Raw genomic sequence first — 19,799 nt, 5'->3', positions numbered from 1 at the left:
ATATACACACTGGCTGCCTGTCCCCCTTACACAATGATTTATTATTACCTATTATTTTATCATTTAATTTAAATATTAAATAAAATAATTTATTTAATTATTATAGTAAGTACTTAATAATTTAATAATAAGTAGTAAGTACATAAAAATAATTAAAAAGTACAGTTTAGTCATAGGAGATTCCTAGATTGGAATTCACTACCAAATTTCAATATATCCAAGTATTTTTAGTGTGAAATGCTATTATTATATGCATAAATTGTTGTTTTAATAATATTACGCTTAACCACTTGGGCTGGACGGTAGAGCGACGGTCTCGCTTCTTACAGGTCCGCGTTCAATCCCCGACCGCCCAGGAGGTCGGGGATTGAACCATTCCTTTCCACCGTTCCATCCCAAATCCGTATCCTGATCCCTTCCCAGTGCTATATAATCGTAATGGCTTGGCGCTTTCACTTGATAGTTCCCCACCCCCTTGAATAATATTACGAGAGGTTATCTTGAGATGATTTCGGGGCTTTAGCGTCCCCGCGGCCCGGTCCTCGACCAGGCCTCCACCCCCAGGAAACAGGCCGTGACAGCTGACTAACACCCAGGTACCTATTTTACTGCTAGGTAACAGGGGCATAGGGTGAAAGAAACTCTGCCCATTGTTTCTCGCCGGCGCCTGGGATCGAACCCAGGACCCCAGGATCACAAATCCAGCGTGCTGTCCGCTCGGCTCCCAGAGAGCAGTATTTACAGGCTATTCATGCCCGTGCCACCTCTTGGGTGGCTTAATCTTCATCAATCGAGAGCAGTACGTCCTAACAAGACGTGATATGATGATATCCTGAACAGTTGATAAATAAAAGTAATTGCGGAACTCCAGTTATCTAATACTTATCTTAAATGGTATAAAACCTTATCATAAGCCAATGGATTTATTTGTAGATTAGTGTTTAAAGGGAATTCGGAAGTACTAATAACACAGCTGATGCTATCTGTCGGCAGAAGAGAACACTATCAACTGGCTGGTCAATAATGGCCATAAGATACAGCTTACGCCATCTGTTGACATCAAATTACACTTATAACAAATTACCCTACAAAATACAACTAACGCCATCTCTATTTTTTCCAACGCACTATAAATAGCCAAACAGCAACCCATAAGGTGGGTTGTTGTGCTCGGGTAGGAGGTTCCAAGCTCCGCCCACAAGTGGTATGGGGTGCATAATAAATGACATATCATTGGTAGATATTCTTTGTTGACATTCACAAAACAGCCAATCACAGGAAGGGATCAGCTAAAGGCTCCATCCACTTAATAAATCATCTTTATTCAGCACACCATTCTTGCTTATGACATTCTGCATCAACTTTAATCTACCTAAAAAGTGAAATGTTAAGTATTTAAAAATATTAATATAGTGATAATTAAATACTACAGGATGTAACGAGTGTTACAGAAACATGGGCTGGCTACCTAACTTGAGACGTTATTATTGGGGGTTGCCTTGACACAAATAATGATACACTGCTCTGCCCTCTTATTCGAGTAAATTATTCAGTTAGATGGAGATTTCTGTCAGGTGCAAAACAGAAATTGTTGTTCTTTTTCACAACAACCTTGTTGTTGTGCACAAGGACCTATTTCTTAGTTTAAATTTTATTCATAAAAGGGTGTTGGTATTCCCCGCAACAACCAATCACAGGAAGGTATTTCTGGAAGCTCGGCCTCCTTATGGACTCAGCACATCGCTCTAGCTCATGACTCTGTTTCATCTTTTGTATATACAAACTATGACTTTTTTCGATTAGTTATAATTAATAATATGAGATATAAAAGTTTTTACACAAAATGGCTAAATTCTGCCATTAAATGGACTTTGTCTGGTATACATACAAACATACACCAATTTATTACCATTCATCCATTATTAATTTCAAATGTAATGTATACTGTCTAGTTTTTTTCCTCTCGCCATTACTTGGTGCAATATTTGAAAGTTGTCTATTTATTTATCGATTTATCTATTATCTTGTATTTATATTTACAAGTTTCTGTGCTTGGAAGAAAACTCTGCATTGAATTGGGAATAATTTATTAAATAATATTATTTAGTATTAATTAATATTTACAATTATTATTAATTACAATTATTTAAAGCTTAGTTACTTTCATGTAACTCGCAATCGTACATTCTTAACTTTAATAGCCCAAATTAGCACATCTTGCTTATAAATTAGCCCAAAAAGTAGCAAGTAGCGAAATTAAAAATTTGGGAGCGCGGGGCTCTCAAAAGTAGCCCAATTCGCTATTTGTAGCCCAATCTGGCAACATTGATATACTGACGGGGGATGTAGGGCACGCTGGCCTGCTTCTACAGTCCCGCCTCTGTAGCATTCTTGTCCTCACTCGGATACTAAGAAGATAACAGAAGATTAATAAGAGGTACAATATCAAAAATAAAAAAATAAATAGCAAGAACAGGCTGAAACAAAAAATAATATATAGAAGCACATGAAGTTAGTATAATTACTTCGTATATATCATATTCCAGTTCCGTGTGATGTAGCGAATAATTTCAGTTCAATAATAGAATCTGGACCTGTAAATGTTCTTTAAATATAGTTAATTTATTTTATCATTGGTGCTGGTCACAATTATAACACAGTAGTTGTTGGCCCAAGAACCAATCCAAAGCAGAATGATGCTGAATATAAGATCTCAATAGGTACTGACATGATCTCGCATGTGAGAGTTAGTGATGGTATCGATGGGTATAAAGCAGAGGGTATAGAGCCTTCAACGCCTGCTTCCGGTTCGTCGTCCTCAAATGGGATGCTTATAACTCGCAGACATTAATCCGCCGACCCGCACGCGGTTATATTTCGGAAACACTGTGCAGCAGGTAAGTTCAAGTTCAAGTATGTCTATTGAGACAAGAAAAAATGCATCTCTAAGGAATAGAGTAGCTTAGGCTATATCTACCCCCCCCCTGCAGCAGGTAATCAACAGCAAGCAGTAATTCTTAAGGTCACCGGGCTCTTACCTCGCAGGCGACGTGATAAAGTCGGCTCCTCCCTCATAGGTGGCGTGACAAAGATGGCTCCTCCCTCACAGGCGACGTGATAAATTTGGCTCCTCCCTCATAGGTGGCGTGACAAAGATGGCTCCTCCCTCACAGGAGACGTGATAAATTTGGCTCCTCCCTCATAGGTGGCGTGACAAAGATGGCTCCTCCCTCACAGGAGACGTGATAAATTTGGCTCCTCCCTCACAGGAGACGTGACAAAGACGATACATCTCCCAGGCGACGTGACAAACGACTCCTCCTTCAGGTGGCATGACAAAGACGGCTCCTCCTTCAAGTGTCGTGACAAAGACAGCTCCTCTTTACGGGCTCACCATAGCCCGTGCTACTTGGAACTTGTTCCGAGTAGCTTTTTTGCAACCACTGTTGGTGGGCACGTAAGAGATGCCATAAGCTTCTTAGATGCATATATTATGGCATTGCTTGCTAGGGTTAGTATGTGGCTCTTCATGGCTACTGAAGAATCAGACTTCCCCCCTAAAATGTAAACCTTTATAACCGAATACAATTTATTGCTATTCATCCATATACATGACCCAGAAGTTATATCATACTGTCTAGTTACCTTCGTCCCCAGAGTTTTCTCAGCAGCAAATTACAACCTATTGTCACATAAACCTGGTAAATATTCCTAGCTTCTGGAAAACTATCATAGGGTATTGTCTCTCTCTCTCTACCAGCTAATACTTAATAGATCTAACACACCGTAAACCTCAGCATATTAGGGTGGGTACACCACTGGCTACTCCCAACACATTCGCGAGTCTAGGCACATACTACACCCCGTTATGTGAACAGGATACACACTACGTCCCAAAATGAGTGTCTAGGTACACAATACACACCAGTATGAGTACCCAGGTCAATAATAATAATAATAATAATAATAATAATAATAATAATAATTTATTTATAACAAATAGGGAACCAGATTACAAAGATTACATAGTAGGTCATAATTTGTATATTATAAACTCACTAGTTAAGCGTGGCGTTTCGGACATATGCCTAGGTACACCCTTGTACATGAGTGACCAGGTACACCCTAAAAGTATTTGGGTACAGGTACAATCCAGTACGAATGCCACGTTACACCTTACACCCCCAATACGAGTGTTCACATACAGTATACTCCAGTATTAGTGTCCAGACACACCTTACACTCCAGTATGTGTCCAAGTACACACTATTATGAGTGCCCCAGGTACACACTACACCCCATTTTGAATGCCCATGTTCAACTACACCCCGATATTCGTTCTTTAACCAGCTATGGAGATGAACGAACTTGCATGGCGCTTGACCTTTGATCTCTGGCTGAATATTCCAGCGAGCGAGGCCCGCTAGCTGGCCGGACCCGAGACAATTGGCGGGGCGTGGTCGCGATTATGACGGGAAGTGAACAATGAGCAGGGAAACAGAGAGAGAAAGTGCGGGAAAAAGAAAGTGAGGAGAGAAAGAATTCGGGGGAGGAGAGATAATTATGAGAGAAGGAGAGGGAATGGGAGGGTGTTAATTGATTATTCACCCCATACTCATACGACCGTGGGCGGTACTGGAAAAAGGTGAGACATGATGAGCTCATGAACGGACCCTCAAAATCCATTTAGATAAGTAAGCTACGGCTGTGGTAGGCTAGTTACAGTTCATTGAATATGCAATGCAAACTCAACATATTAACTCCCTGCCAGTTTGGCTTCCGCTCCCAAAAGAGTACAATGATGCCATTATTAGTTTGCTTAATATAATATACACGGCCCTTGACAAAATGAGTTCCCAATTGGCCAATTCATTGACCTGAGAAAGGCCTTTGATACGGTAAACTATAACTACCTCTTACTTAAACTTCACTACTATGGTATCAGAGGCCTTGCCCTAGACTATATTCGTTCCTATTCTCAGTAATAGACACAAATATGTAACCATCAATAGCATAGCCTCCCCCACTCTACCATTGACAGTAAGGGGTGCCACAGGGCAGCATCTTGGCAGCATATAAAACCTTTCTACAATGTACTTTTTCACCTTACCTGATATGTTAGATTAAGGACATGCCCAAAATGTTATGCATGTTAGTGGCTTTGCAAGAATGTAATAATATCACTCAAATGTAATTTGACCAACCCATTGTACCTTCTTGTAAATAAATTATTATTATTATTATTATTATTATTATTATTATATCTACAATAGGTTCAATAACAATCACACATACAGTCTTTAAGCTGAGCAACTCATGTTTACAACTTTCATATTTTCATAATTTGAATTGCTTATCATGCACACCACCACACCTTCCACCCCTACCCTTTCCCCCACATCCAGGGGGCAGCGGTGGAAAGATTATAATCACCCGCATCTACTACCTACTAAACTTATTAGGAGAGTGGGGAAAAGAGAACTCATGAGAAAGGGGAAGTAGATTATGAAGAATATGGGCAAGAAAATAAATAACTGAAAGATATGAGAAAGATGAGGTAAAGGAAGGTACTAATTGCAATAATCACTATAGGTATTAAATACGAAAACTGTGGAGTCTGCTTGAAGTTGCATTATTTCATTCACTATACATGTAAAGAGTGGTGTCCAGTATGTAATGAAAAGACAAGACTGCCGGCTTCCTGTCCTCATCAAGGCCACTAGAGATATAGCGGCCCTCAGGTACCATTCAGGTAAAATAAAACTATGGTTACAGTTCAGATTTTATTAACTCCCCTCCAAACAAAATTAAAACTAAAACATGCTGCACCATCAAAACATTGCCCATAATTAATTAATAATCACCAACAGACAGCAAAACTAAATAGCACAATGTAAGATTAAATTCATTACAATAATTATGCAGTTTTCTCAGAAATACATTACGATACATATATAACTGGACGTGTTACTGTGTATGTATTATAATGAGCATGTTTTTCTTTCAAGGAGTTGTGTGGCTCCACAGAGTAACCGCAGCTTTTTGAAGAGCATCATTAAATCAAAATGAATGCAGATATAATCAAATTAATTGCTTAATACAAATTTACAGTAATCCATAACTTATGTTACAAAGTTACTATATGTATAATGATATAAAATGTAGAGGGCTTTTTATACTATGTGTGAATATTTATACTGTATGTGAAGAGTTATACTGTGCAAAATTATAATGTGTCAAAAGTGATACTGTGTGTGAAGTTATACTGATGTGAAATTATACTATATATGAAGAGTTTTACTATGTGTGAAGAGTTATACTGTGTGTGAAGAGTTATACTGTGTGTGAAGAGTTATATCATGTGTGAAGTTATACTATGTGTGAAGAGTGCAGCCCATCCTCAGGGTAAAGTGATCACACTGAGATACCAGACCCACACTCACACCACCATCAGCTGTGCTGGTGCTACATAGCCGGCTTGGTGCCTTCTTTTGATAGTTACAGTTCTTACCACCGTCTGCTAAAGTGCAGGGTTACCTTTAATTAGTTATGCACAAAATATTTGTATTATAAATATATTTATAAAATGGATTTGAATCCCAAGCCTTTCCAATGGGAGGTCAAGTAATTATTCACGCTACCAAAAGAATTATGAACAATAGAGCAACATGGGGCCCCTAGAATTGTGGGACCCCCTGGGTAACTGCCTAGTGTGCCCATGTGTTAAGACAGCAAGGACTGTTTCACTGTGTTAACTACTGACTGTTTCATTGTGTTTATGCACTACCTGCCCAGTGGGCACAATATCCAAGAGTTAATTCAACATTAAATCAATGTTATCAATGTTGGATCAACATTATCAATGTTGAATTATGCATATTGGTGCCCCATTGGTAAGAGAATTGTGCACTCCAATAATGAACAGTATGGGATGTTACTGATAGTATAAACTGACACTAATAATGTAAAATGGAACTAGAAATTGAGCATGCCAGCAGTGTGTACCAACAAAAGAAGTGGCATTAGTAATGTGTGAAAGTAAAGGACATTAGATGACACTAGAAGTCTGAAGTGGCCTTTGAGTTAGTGTGTTAGAACAGTGAGGTAACCTTCTTCACTGTAATAATGAAAGTTTTAATCTCCATGGGATTAAGAGTTATAGTGAGATCCTCACCACCATGTGCCTGCGGATAATTTTGACCGAATAATACACGGTTAGATTTGTGCGAAGATTTAACATTCCATTCAAAGCGGTTTTCATCTTTTTTCAGAAGGTTTCCAGAAAGTGTAGTTTCTTCAGCAGACACAATCTCCCAGTCAGCAAGCAGATCCTAGGAAAAAAAGTGGTAGATAATAATAATAATAATAATAATAATAGTAATAATAATAATAATAATAATAATACTGTAATAATTTTTATTTAAATTTACAGTGGGGCCTCGACTGAGCCACAGCTGGGTCGGCCGTGCCACCAGAAACCACGCAATTGGTCAACTCATACGTGTATCAACAAAGTCGCTAGTCGAGGCAAAGATCGTAAGTCAAGTCGCATTTTCTGACAAAATTTACGTTGTAACTCGAAAAATTCCTTAGTAAGGGCAGTCGTAAGTCCCGGTGCCACTTTATTTAAATACAGTATACATAAGAACATGAACTTACTTGGAGGTTGACAGTAACAGGATCACTGAGGCTGGCACTTTCATGAGTCTCGTACATATGTTCCAGTCGCAGCAAGAGGGAGCCACCCGTCCAAGGCTCCAGTGTCAGCAGGTGAACACTGGCTGGCAGAGAACTCTTCAGGCCTTTCCACTAAACAAGAAAAGCTTTATTAATGGATGGATTTAATGAATAAATATCCATATGATTCTGAGACAGTGTGGCTGGGGGTTAGGTATGGTGCATAAAAGTATGACAGATTTGCCTATAATATATAGGTTAACAGTGGTGGCTCTGTCAGGAAATTTTATATCATTTAAAAGTTATTGTTACAGATGGCTTGTTATTGAAAAGTCTACTCCATTTCTGAAAATCATCTCACTGTTGTATGTGTTTTATGTTTCATGGCTTGTAGATTAATATACTGCCTAGAAGCTAACATAAAACAAGTTATGGTTTGAAGAAGATATCCTCTGTTTCTTACCCTAGTACGATATACAGTATATTTTCATACAACCAACAATGTACAGTAATACATTTAAAACTACCAATACACCTTCTGTTTTGTGTATCTTTCTTCCTCTCAACTTTTGCTCAATTTGTTATTTTCATAAGTAGATTTAAATTATATTAACTTGCATTATTAATTACTAAAAAAAATTGTAGTAATTATGCACACAGCAGTGTCTTGTAGTAACTTTTGGTGATTTAGTCTTAAGGTAATTTTTTAAGTTTTTGTATATAAAGTCTGTAATAAAGTCTAATTTTTAAATTTTAAAGTATATTTTCTTAATATGTCATTAGAGGAGGAGGAGAATACTTGAGAGCACTATCTGTCAGACTCAGTACTTGTGAAAATTTAAGCTGCTCTCCTTACCACATAAGAGCCAGATTCTGATCCTAGCTCCCAGTACAGTACTAATAACAATAATAATAATAGTAACAATAATACAGTACTGTAATAACAAAATTAATAAATTATTTGCTTACTTTACCTTGGTAATGAAGGTATTTTTCCAAGTGTAGGCAGAAGCAGAAGTGCGGGTAAAGGAGACAAGAGGCTGCAACATGAGCTGCTCCCCAAGACTACGATGCAGACACCCAAAATCACAATCCGGAGTAGCAAATTCACTGAGGAAGAAATTATTTGTTATATACTGCCGTAACTGATTTCAGATTGGATATACAGTACTGTACTGTATATTGTACAAGGTTTTTCAAAGATTACAAATATGCAGTCGAGAACTCAAAATAGCCGTCAGCTAAAGCTTCCTATATATGGTTTCTTGTCCTTAATGGGGCTGCTAGACATCCAGTGATTGGCATGCAAATTCACTTAAATTTCTCACTTTTATCAGCAATGTTTCTATGCAAATTGAGCACTGAATCATTAACCTAAGTAATTACTAGTGTGAAATTTGTTAATCCTTTTTAATCTTTATCACAGAGTATTATTTAATACTAGATACGTAAAAAAATTCCAATACTGTACTGTATAGTATGTTTCATTGTTTAATATCATATTCATTCTCAATGACTTTGTAAATTAAATGGCTTCTCCTACTTACTTAACATGTATGTAACACAGAACATATTAATTTAATTTTTCTTACATCAGTTATGCTTTGTAACGCATGTTTATGGACCCCCAAACGCTACAGTTTCAACTGTCACATAACCATACAATACCATTCACCAAATACATATAAATTGCCACGAAGAGAAATATCACCACTTATATTCATGGTACATGTAACAAATTCTCATCTATAACATTATCTGTTAAATCCACACCAATACAAATTTTTAGTGCCATTCTGCAACTTTCAATATGTCACATAAATGGTTCATTCTCTTAAAGACCGTAACATGCATAGAGTTTCAGGCAAATCTTAAAGCTAACAGGAAATTTGCAGTGAATTTTTAGTCAGCTCTTAAAGTTCATGTTTCCTTATTCATGACCCCATTGCTATAATTTCAGAGAAATTATCATTCTTTTTAAATAACTTCATATCTTACTACACTATCTTTCTTTCTTTCTTCTGCTATGCTTATGAGTAAGGTAATGTTGCCTACCAGGGATGAATAACAAATGGTTAGCACTTACCTATGGACAAGGTAGTGTTTGCCCCGTACTACTAGACCTTGATCAAAGGCTGTCTCATTTAGTGCTTCACCTACTCCAAACGCATCATCATGGAGGAGGCGTCTGTGAACCATCAGCTCCATTTGGCCATCCCCTAAGGATGTTCCACCCTGTCATTTGAAGAAAAATACTGACTTACTAACTGTATATGATTATTAGGATTCTTATAAAATTATTGTTCACATAAAGGCTAAAGTGCAAACAAACTTACAAACATACTAAAATGAGCATTAACATACTTTTGATAAGTACGGTCAATCCTCTAATCCTTATGGGGCTAAATATAATACAGTGAAATGCAGTATATAATATTATCATATAACCCCTATTTAAACAGCAAGTGACTCACCTGGGAGCGGTCAGTGAGAATGGCAGCCCGGAAGGAAGGTCCAGCACTGAGCAAGAGTCTAGAGTTCACAGGATAATAGTTACCAGCAACAGGCTCCTGGTTATTTAATTTCCATGTTGGACGATAGTTCTTAACCCCTGACAATGTAAATATCTGTCAATAAATTTGTCTGTTCTTAATGTTGATATTAAGGTTCCTATAAAATTTGGGTGCATATTTTCTTGCAAAAAAATTAGAAAAAGTAGCAATGAGAAATTAGGTTCTTCTTAACATTACTTTTCAATAAATTAATGATACATAAATCTTTACTTCAAAAGCAAAATGAATCATAGTTTCATCGATGACTATTAAAGAGCAGTTGTGTTAACACAGCATGATGTGGTATGGGTGTGGTATAATGTATGTTTAGAAGATGTGATTGGTAGGAATTGTCTAATCTTAGGAGAAATGTTTTCCATAAAAAGAAAAAAAGAAAAAGAAAAGGATAAAGGCAGTGAAGCATGAATAAATAAGAGTATTAGGAGCTCTTACGTCTTAGTATTTCCCGGCCATTGGAATCAGTGTAGAAAGTGCCGCTAGTGTTAACACCTGGCCACACTACACGATTCACGATCTCCTTTCCTATGCCATCTCTGTCAGGATGGAAAAAGATTTACAGTATATGAGTGTTTACACTACTAGCTGGACACATTATTAGACACGAGTACTGTATATTACAAAAAAATGTGAGAACCAGATTCACGAGAGTAAAAATATGGCGTTTAATAAAAATACTCTTCTATACTCGTGTTCTTATGATTGACTGATGCCACCAGTGGCAGTTAATTTATTGTACACTCTACACACATCCTGTGAGTGGTAGAGCATAGATCTTATTTCATAACTCCTACTACTTACTCAATAGGTATTGATCCAACAATCCATTCCATTTCCAGTTCTTGCTGTCCCTTGTAGAGCCTGAGGACCTGACTCAACCATGGTGCCCATACTTGGTGTACTTCAGCCACCACTGGGCCTGAGAACATGTCAAAAGAGTCATCGTTGGGATGGTTTTATGAAAATAGTCAGTTATGCTTACACAATCATTTTACAATGCCACAGTTCAAATAAACAAAACAAGAAAACATTCCAACTTCTGGCTGTTGTAAGGAACATTAAAATTTTGTTAATAATGTATTTATTTTAACTAATTTTTCTACAACAGCTTCATCTTTATGAACAGTTTGATGAGAATACTGTAATCATATTAACTTCAAGCGGTAATATAATGGTAATTACTGTAATAATAAAAAACAAAACAACATTTGAATCTCATGCTTTTTTCTTTTTAATAGGTCATAACAAAGGCAAAGTTATCTATTCAACAGTGCAAAAACTTGAATGGAAAATATCCAAGTTTAAAACAAAGTTCATGAGATGGTTCTTCAAAAACAAGATCCAAAGTGTAGAATGCATACACCAGAATCAGGATTGCAGCAGAGCAGAAATTTGAAAATAACATCACAAAAACCAAGAACCAGCCAAAACTGACTCATAATCATATACAGTACAGAAGATACAGGAAAGCATCTTGCAGAAAGTGACCAGGTGAGTGAGGAACTCACCAAATGAATTCAGGTCTACAACCCATAACAAAAGAATAATCAAAGATAGCAGACTGCAGATGCCAAGGAGCAACACTAGACACTATTGTAGTCAGTAAGGAGGTGGTAAGAAGAACCCTCGAGGAATTAGATATATTAAATCCTTTATTATTGACTACTCAATGAAACTGAATATAAATTTTTGTTAAAATTCAGCTATTCACTTTTGATCATGTCGTAGCTCAGTCGATTAAGGCAGCGTCTGGGATGCTCTCGGACGCAGGTTCAAATCCTCGTCACGGCCCTTGTGGATTTGTTCAGCTATTCACATTCTCATCAGTGTTAATGGCACTAAATGCAGGTTTTACAGCACTGACAATGCAACTCATTTATGTTAAAACACAACTGAAATATTTGTTATAGCACAAAAACTAGAACCGACCTTCTACAATAGTAAAGTTGGCTTGTAATGCGATGGGCAGTGCATCAGTGTTATTTGGCCGGAAGATGTAGGCACCAGATGCTCTGCTTTCTTCGTTGTCATTGTTACCACTCATTCCAGCATACCACAGGAAAGTTTGGTTTACCTACACAACATCAAATGCGTTAAAATAAGTAAGTGGTCAAAACATACAGTACAGCATTTAAAATTAAAAATATTTGTGAGGTATAAAAGGGCCTGACAACTGAGTGGACAGTGCTCGGGATTTGTAGTCCTGAGGTTCAGGGTTCGATCCCTGGTGGAGGCGGAAATAAATGGGCAGTTTCTTTCACCCTGATATCTCTGTTTACCTAGCAGTAAATAGGTACCTGGGAGTTAGACAGCTGCTACAGGCAGCTTCCTGGGAACGTGTAACAAACGGGAGTCCTGGTCGAGGACAGGGCCGCAGGGATGCTAAGCCCCGAAATCATCTCAAAATAAGATATCAATAAACAATTCACACAAATAAACATATACTGTAAATTAACACATGTGCACATTTCACTCCCTTAAACACTGTTAGGTTAATGAACGAAACACATTTGAAGCAACGGCCATGGAAGTAATCTTGACTTATAACTTCACGATCAAGTATAACAATAAAGTAGAACATGGGCATGTATAAATTTATCAGGTATAATGGATATGAGGAGGAACTCCTAGAGATATATCTCACTCCTTGTAAATCCAGGTGATCATTTACAGGTAAGCATACCCCAAGGTAGCATACTTGACCCTAGATTTATATCAATGATTTGCCTGAAACACTTAACCTTAAGTCAATAAATCTCTCAAAATCTCTGAATATGTTAGATATTAAGTCACTGCACATTCTCTCTTGTGTATTGTACATATATAAAACGCTGAACTGTAATGCCAATCCTGACCTCAAAAGCTTCATTGAAGGTTGTAACAGAACCCATGAGCACCACACCAGAAATAAATACAGTTTTGATATTCCTAGAGTACGACTTAATCAAACTAGAAATGCTCTACAAATCTAGGGACCCAGAATGTGGAATGACCTTCCCAGCCATGTTAAAGACTGTACCTCTCTCAACCAGTTTAAGATAAAAACTAAACACTACCTAATAAATTCCCTGTAACCTACCTCACTCCTCTATTGTCAACCCATGTCTGTAATTTTTTTTTTTTGTTTAATCAACACTGTTTGTCAACCTATTGTATTTGTGCTGCTTTTTCAGTCATGTTCCCCCTTCTTTTTTTTGTTTTATCTTTATTTGTATTTGTTCTCAACACTTTTTATTCTTTATGCTCAATTAGTATTAAGTTCTAGATATTAATGTTTTTCTTGCCCGAAACGCATTGCGTAATAGTGGCTTTAGGCATTGTATGTACTAGCTCTATCAATATATCAATCCATTAATGTAACATCACTTGTATGTATGTATGTACCTTACCTGAATAAACATATTTATTTATTATTTATTTATTTAATACTATTTCCTGATGACACTACCTTTTGTATCACCAAACTAAACACACTATAAATAAAAAAAATGAACTAAAAAAGAATCCACTTATGATTTCAACCATCCAATTTGGTTGCTAGTATTGCAGTCTACAGAATTATATTATATGACATTTACCTAAGAACCTTTGTTCTACTAACTGACCTATTAGAGTATTATAGAAAATATAACTCCATCTATACAATTTTGATAATCACCACCTTTTCCTAGTACAGTACTTCAAAAATATTGACAGTGAAATAAAAAAGCAGTATGTATGTACTCACGAACTTGTTAACGAAAATATATCCGCTAGTATTAACTACCGTATTAAATTTAAGATTAACAGTACTGTACTGTACTTCTGTTAAATTTTTATAATTAAAGTAATGACTTATTATTTGGGTAACATTTGATTTATTTGCCAGACTTATTTGCCTGGGTAACAGCTTCTCCCCCGAATCAACCTACCCAGGCTTTGTGCCCTGGTGAGGCCACTCCAGACCAACAACCACAGTGCAACTCCATAGTCTCCTGAGACTGATGGATGCCTACTACTATTATTATTATTAATTATTATTATTTTTATTATATGAAGCTGTTGGCACTAAGAACTTGTACCAAGATAAATTACATACTGTAGAACAGTACATTGGTCATATAAATTCTTAATGATTTCAACTTTTATCTCGTGTAGAACTAATTATGTACTGTATTATAAATCCAATTAAAATTGAGAGTTGACTGTGCATGTACAGTATTTAGAAATGCATTATTGTACATAATAAACTAAAGATCTTTAAATATGTGTTATAAATCAAAATGCATACAACAAAATTACATCATTTTATTCTGAATACCTAAATGTTTCAATACCTTAACAAAACAAATACAGTACATTAAAAAGAGATAATACTCATACATTACCAGGATATTTTTGATGCCATCAGAGGTGATGACCCCAACAGATTCGAGAAGACCAGTACGTGCTGATATACCTATGGCCAGGTTCTAAGAAAACAACCAAATATTATCTATGCATGAAGACCTATTATGAGCCCCAATGTTGAACACTATGAGGGTTACAAGCATATGATAAGCAACTAAGACCAGTTGAGCATAACTGAGTATATATGCATTGCATGCAACAAAAGTAGAACAATGTTCCCTTCTACCACCAGTGATTTGTTACTTTACTCACATATATGAACAGTATGAAGAACTGTGTAGAACTTCCTTTGATAATATTTTAAGGGCTTCTAATTCATATATTTATGAATTCATATATTTATATATACAGTAATTAAATTTCCAATATAAATTAGAACTGCTCCTTAAAGTATAATTACTAGTAGATATTAACATGTCTCACCTCGTTGACGATGTTTATCTCATTACTGTCATGTGGCACACGGATACTAGACTTTTGCTGTCTGTGGATACGTATGTTTGCTGTTCTTTGTATGTGGAACTGAAGAAAACCAAGTGGAGGAATGTCCTCTGCTATGAATACTAAATCATACTTGGCTGTTGAGTTACGGCCTGGGATGGATAACACAGACTCGGGTAGAGGTACTAATTGTGCCTCTATGGCATTACCTGTCAAAACATGGATATGTCACATGAAGATCAAGTCCACTGTATATGCACTCTTATGCTATGTAATTAGGGACAAAATGCAAGGTTTATTTTAACTGCAAGGTGGAGTGGATAGCATATTCTGGCTCACCAAGAGTTTGTTAGAAAATTTTTCTGGCCCAACAAGAGTTCCATTCCATCGCAACCTGTTCAAGCAAAGTCACATTGTATATAGTATTAGCTTACATAATTCTATTAGTATTATTAAGTACTGTATTTGCTTCAAATGTATTATCATTCCCACACATTAATCTTAAATCATTTTTGTTAGCCATAAGATAAAAATTTACCTGAATTTACCTGAAGGCCACTATCTCTCTCTAGTGGCTTTACATGATTTACCTGAGGGCCAGTAACCCTAGTGGCCTCGATGAGGACAGGAAGCCGGTGGCTTGTTGAAGTCCCCCCCCCCCCCATTTGACACGATGAACTTTTCCAGGTAGGTTTTGAAATCCAGCACAGTTTTGGCAGCTACGGCTTCAGTAGGTAGTCAGTTCCATGGGTTAATAACCCTGTGATGGAAAATTCCTGTCTTTGATAGAGACAGGAAGCCAGCAGCTTGTCAAAGGTCCCCCACATTTATCCTTACAATTTTATTGAGCTGTATTTTTTAAATTCAGCAGAAATGAGACTGCTTACCTTTAAAATCTGTAACCTTATATCCAACATCAGCTGGAACAGGTATCCTTGCATAATACTGACGTGGCCTGGCTAGAGGATTGTAGAGTGTCACAATGAACGCTGATGATGTTTCCGAGATTTGACACGAAGAAATATTGAGAAGGGGACAGAAAATATAATCTATACTTTCTTGTAACTCTGAAGTACTTTGTTGTAATTTGCTGAAATGAGAATAATTCTTGCAATTAATGATGTTTTAAATAAAAGAAGTGCATTCAAATGAATTCTCAAAACATAACTTTTATGTTATTAAATTATTTAGATAATTTAATACTGTACAGTATAATGAATTTAATTTCTCCAAAAATGGTAAAAAGGAAAAATACAACATTTATAGAAAAGATTACTAGAAGCCTTTAACTTTGATAAACTATTACAATGATAGAAAGAAAGTTACAATATTTAAGGATAAAAATCTGAGAGAATGAACAGAGTGTTATACGTGTGACATGTAAAATGTCCAGTAATATTACTGTAGTGTATATACAATACTAAAGTCAAACATTATGTGCCCCTCAAGTCCATACACTGGTATATCAAGCAAAATGTAACTCATGAATTTATTAAAAAATGATGCAGGTAAATGCTCATCTTTCAAAATCAGTACAATGCTAACTTTATTAAACTTTATTGGAAACTAAAAATTCATACTCATAACATGTAATAAAAAGACAATTAGTGACAATTATAATCATTAGTGAATAATTGAAAGAGTTGTAACATCCTCAGCAGACACAGACTGATTATATACAATATCTACTTTTACACTCCTACCACCTGCAATTTGGTCACCACTTTGCATCCATGCTCACCTGTACGCTTCTGCTACCATCTCAAAAGATTCTGTAATGCCCAGTGATAGCCTTTGTGAGTAATCATCAGTGACATGCTGTTTGGCAGTGCCTGAAACAGCATCATGGTGCTGCATGACGCCCATTGCCTCTTTCAGCCTTTCGAGCCGTGAGTCCTGACCCAGTCCAAGAAGGGATGACACTTGTTTGACAGCCTGGAGATATGACATTTGACATCATAATCTTAGCATGTTGCTACCACTTGGTTAGTTGTAACAGTCAAAGCCTTTAAAAGAGATGATTATTTTCATGTACATGCCCCTGTCCTTAAGCAACTAGCTTCCTGCCCTGGTCACAGCCATTATAGAGATAGCGGTTAACATGCATATATATATAGACAGTCACTGTTCTATCTGCAAGCCAGCTCTCCACTTTAATGCTCACACAACACCAGCATCTTACATCTATACTTAAGGGCCAGCACTACCACTCTTTCTTGCAGCTTTGATAGCTGCAGAACTTTGATAGCATCAGCATCAGGAACTTTGACAGCATCAGAACTTTGATAGCATCAGCATCAGGAACTTTGACAGCATCAGAACTTTGATAGCATCAGCATCAGGAACTTTGACAGCATCAGAACTTTGATAGAACCAGACATCTTTCTTACCTCACTTCACTCTTAACTATTGAACAAATTTCTTTTTTTGTAAATAACAGAGCCTAGATATGTAGACATATTGACCTAGAACTAGTTATTGATCTTTAACTACTTAATTCACACACTTCAGTTTCTCTCTCCTCCCCACAATTATCTGTATATTATTTTTGTTAACTTGAACTTTTAGCAGTCTTCTCTTGAATACGCTCAAAACAAATTTAAACTAATTTATATATCTGTAATTTTCTGATATACTTTTATCATTTACATTCATCAAATTTTATATACCCCATTTATTCCCAACATGCACTAATTTCCACTTATTTTTTAGTATTTTTAGGTAATAGCCTAAGATATATTTTACCTATTTTAAACAATAGAAATGGAAATACCAATTATGTTCCTAAAAAGAGGATTCCTCATGCCTGCTCTGCTGGTACAGTTAGTTTCTTTACCTGCAAGAAATTGTTAGTCTGCCTGATGTAGCCTTTAAAAGCTGGTCTAGAGGTGAAATAGCCAGTCCAGTACGAGTGGTTGCCAGAGGCATATGGGAAGAAGTCATCGGTCTTGGTTGGCCATGTAATGTTAGCATCATGCAGAGCTTTCAGGTAGCAGGATGGAGTGGAGTAAAACACATTCACTTTTGACCCATTTTTCTGTCTTTCATTCACATATCTGAGAATGAGATTGTCAAAAAATTATTTATTTTAAACTTTAAAATTGCATTATTTCATGTACAACACATACTCTATAGGAAATCTACAAGGACAAACAATGATACAATACTGGAAATTTCTTGACATCGCTATTGGATCACAGCCCCAAGGTTCCTTTCTTCATCATTCAGCTGCAATGACAATGATTGTGAAATTTCTTTAGACAGGTTATTCTGGTACACAGCCATTGTGTTGCAGGTTGAACTTAGATTTCACTCATTAACTTCTCCAATAGAGCATGGGAAAAATAAGGTGCGAATGGTACAGTATCTTTAATTTTGCTGAGACTGAGTTTAATAGGTGTTACTGTATCATCAGGGACACAAAGTTTTAACTATCTACAGCAACCAGTGACACTGAAGATGCTTCACCAATCTCTGCCCTCCATGTATCATCACCTTCTATTGCCTCTTCCTTTACCAATTAAATCTCTCTACTCTTCAAAATGCATAGTTCCACAAGCAAGACATTGCTATCTTTTAAAAATGCATCCTGTTCATAAGTTGGGGACTGCTTGTAGCTGTACTACAATTTTGTATTGTATTCCCATCACTAGTTTGATTTCTCTGTTTAAGATTGATTGTTCAACTTATAGCTTAATATTTACTGCCATATTCTTGGATAGCTTTAAAACTTGCCAGAAATGTTATGCATATTAGTGGCTTTACAAGAATGTACTAATTGATCAAAGAAAAATTCTCATAACACAACCTATTATACATTCATACATATAAAAAATATAGTACAGCATTGAAAAATATACCTGAAACAAGAAACATTGAGATTCACTTAAAATCCTTTGAGGCTTCACTTTGAGGCTCTGGTAAATCACACAATTAATTTTGTAGAGGACAGGAAGCCTGTCCCATGACAGGTAAAAGGAAATGTGCCCAGTTATTTTTGTACCTCCTGGAAATTGAACCTGGGATCCCCAGTTGTGACTTGGCAATGAAGCCAACTGTACAATAAAGACTATAATGTGAGACTCAAATAGATTATCTTATGGATAATCTTAAATGTATTATTGTATCTGCACATGGATTAAAAACTTCACAGAAAATTTCAGACATTACTCTTGTACAAAGAACCCCAATAAACTCATCTAACATTGCTTGATTAACACACTAGAAATTTTACGAAGCTTCAACATACCTTATTAACTTGTCCAAATTCTTGTACCAAGCATGGGCATTAAGATAATGAAAATCCATACCCATTGTCATGATTATGTTGTTGCTGGCATAGGCATTAGCCTGATCTTCTGCAATCTTCAGGAAACTCTCAACCTAAGAATCATTTGCACCAAGTCTTGAGAATTTTAGAGGTCAAAATAATTGAGTAACTAATACTGTCATACTTTTACTACAATAAACAAAAAATAGTATTGCAGAGACAGATATGGGATGTTTTGGTCTTTAAGACGAATTTATTTTCTAAAAAATTTACTATAGTTTTTATAAACTGTTGATATAGAATTTTTTTACCAAAATACAAAATTTGACAATAAAAGCCAAATAAGCCTTTTGAAGCTACAATACCCAAAATATAAGGCTCTTGAAAATACATTCTAGATACGATGTCTGGCAATAAAACCAACTTACCTTATAGTTGTAGAAGTACAAGTA

General features: G+C 36.3%; 1 protein-coding gene across 2 annotated transcripts in view; it reads right to left on the bottom strand.

The window, feature by feature from the left end:
• Positions 1 to 5,769: 5,769 nt before the first annotated feature.
• LManII (Lysosomal alpha-mannosidase II) overlaps positions 5,770 to 19,799 on the bottom strand; it is a 28,719-nt gene continuing 14,689 nt past the window's right edge. Inside the window, exons 8-21 of one of the 2 annotated variants that reach the window (XM_045745361.2) lie at positions 19,327 to 19,460; positions 17,914 to 18,133; positions 16,819 to 17,012; positions 15,965 to 16,167; positions 15,060 to 15,286; positions 14,615 to 14,698; positions 12,177 to 12,321; positions 11,049 to 11,166; positions 10,683 to 10,783; positions 10,152 to 10,288; positions 9,764 to 9,912; positions 8,652 to 8,787; positions 7,660 to 7,809; positions 5,770 to 7,331 (exon numbers count right to left, since the gene is read on the bottom strand). In XM_045745361.2, coding sequence (XP_045601317.2) covers positions 7,092 to 7,331; positions 7,660 to 7,809; positions 8,652 to 8,787; positions 9,764 to 9,912; positions 10,152 to 10,288; positions 10,683 to 10,783; positions 11,049 to 11,166; positions 12,177 to 12,321; positions 14,615 to 14,698; positions 15,060 to 15,286; positions 15,965 to 16,167; positions 16,819 to 17,012; positions 17,914 to 18,133; positions 19,327 to 19,460 — 2,238 coding nt within the window. In that variant the 3' untranslated portion in view covers positions 5,770 to 7,091. The remainder of the gene's footprint in view (positions 7,332 to 7,659; positions 7,810 to 8,651; positions 8,788 to 9,763; positions 9,913 to 10,151; positions 10,289 to 10,682; positions 10,784 to 11,048; positions 11,167 to 12,176; positions 12,322 to 14,614; positions 14,699 to 15,059; positions 15,287 to 15,964; positions 16,168 to 16,818; positions 17,013 to 17,913; positions 18,134 to 19,326; positions 19,461 to 19,799) is intronic. The other variant, XM_045745360.2, reaches the window with a different exon arrangement.

Source organism: Procambarus clarkii, chromosome 16 (genome assembly GCF_040958095.1).
Source record: "Procambarus clarkii isolate CNS0578487 chromosome 16, FALCON_Pclarkii_2.0, whole genome shotgun sequence".
In the NCBI taxonomy this organism is placed as follows: Eukaryota; Metazoa; Arthropoda; class Malacostraca; order Decapoda; family Cambaridae; genus Procambarus; species Procambarus clarkii.
The sequence above is the reverse complement of the archived record's forward strand: the minus strand, read 5'-3'. Positions and strand labels throughout refer to the sequence as shown.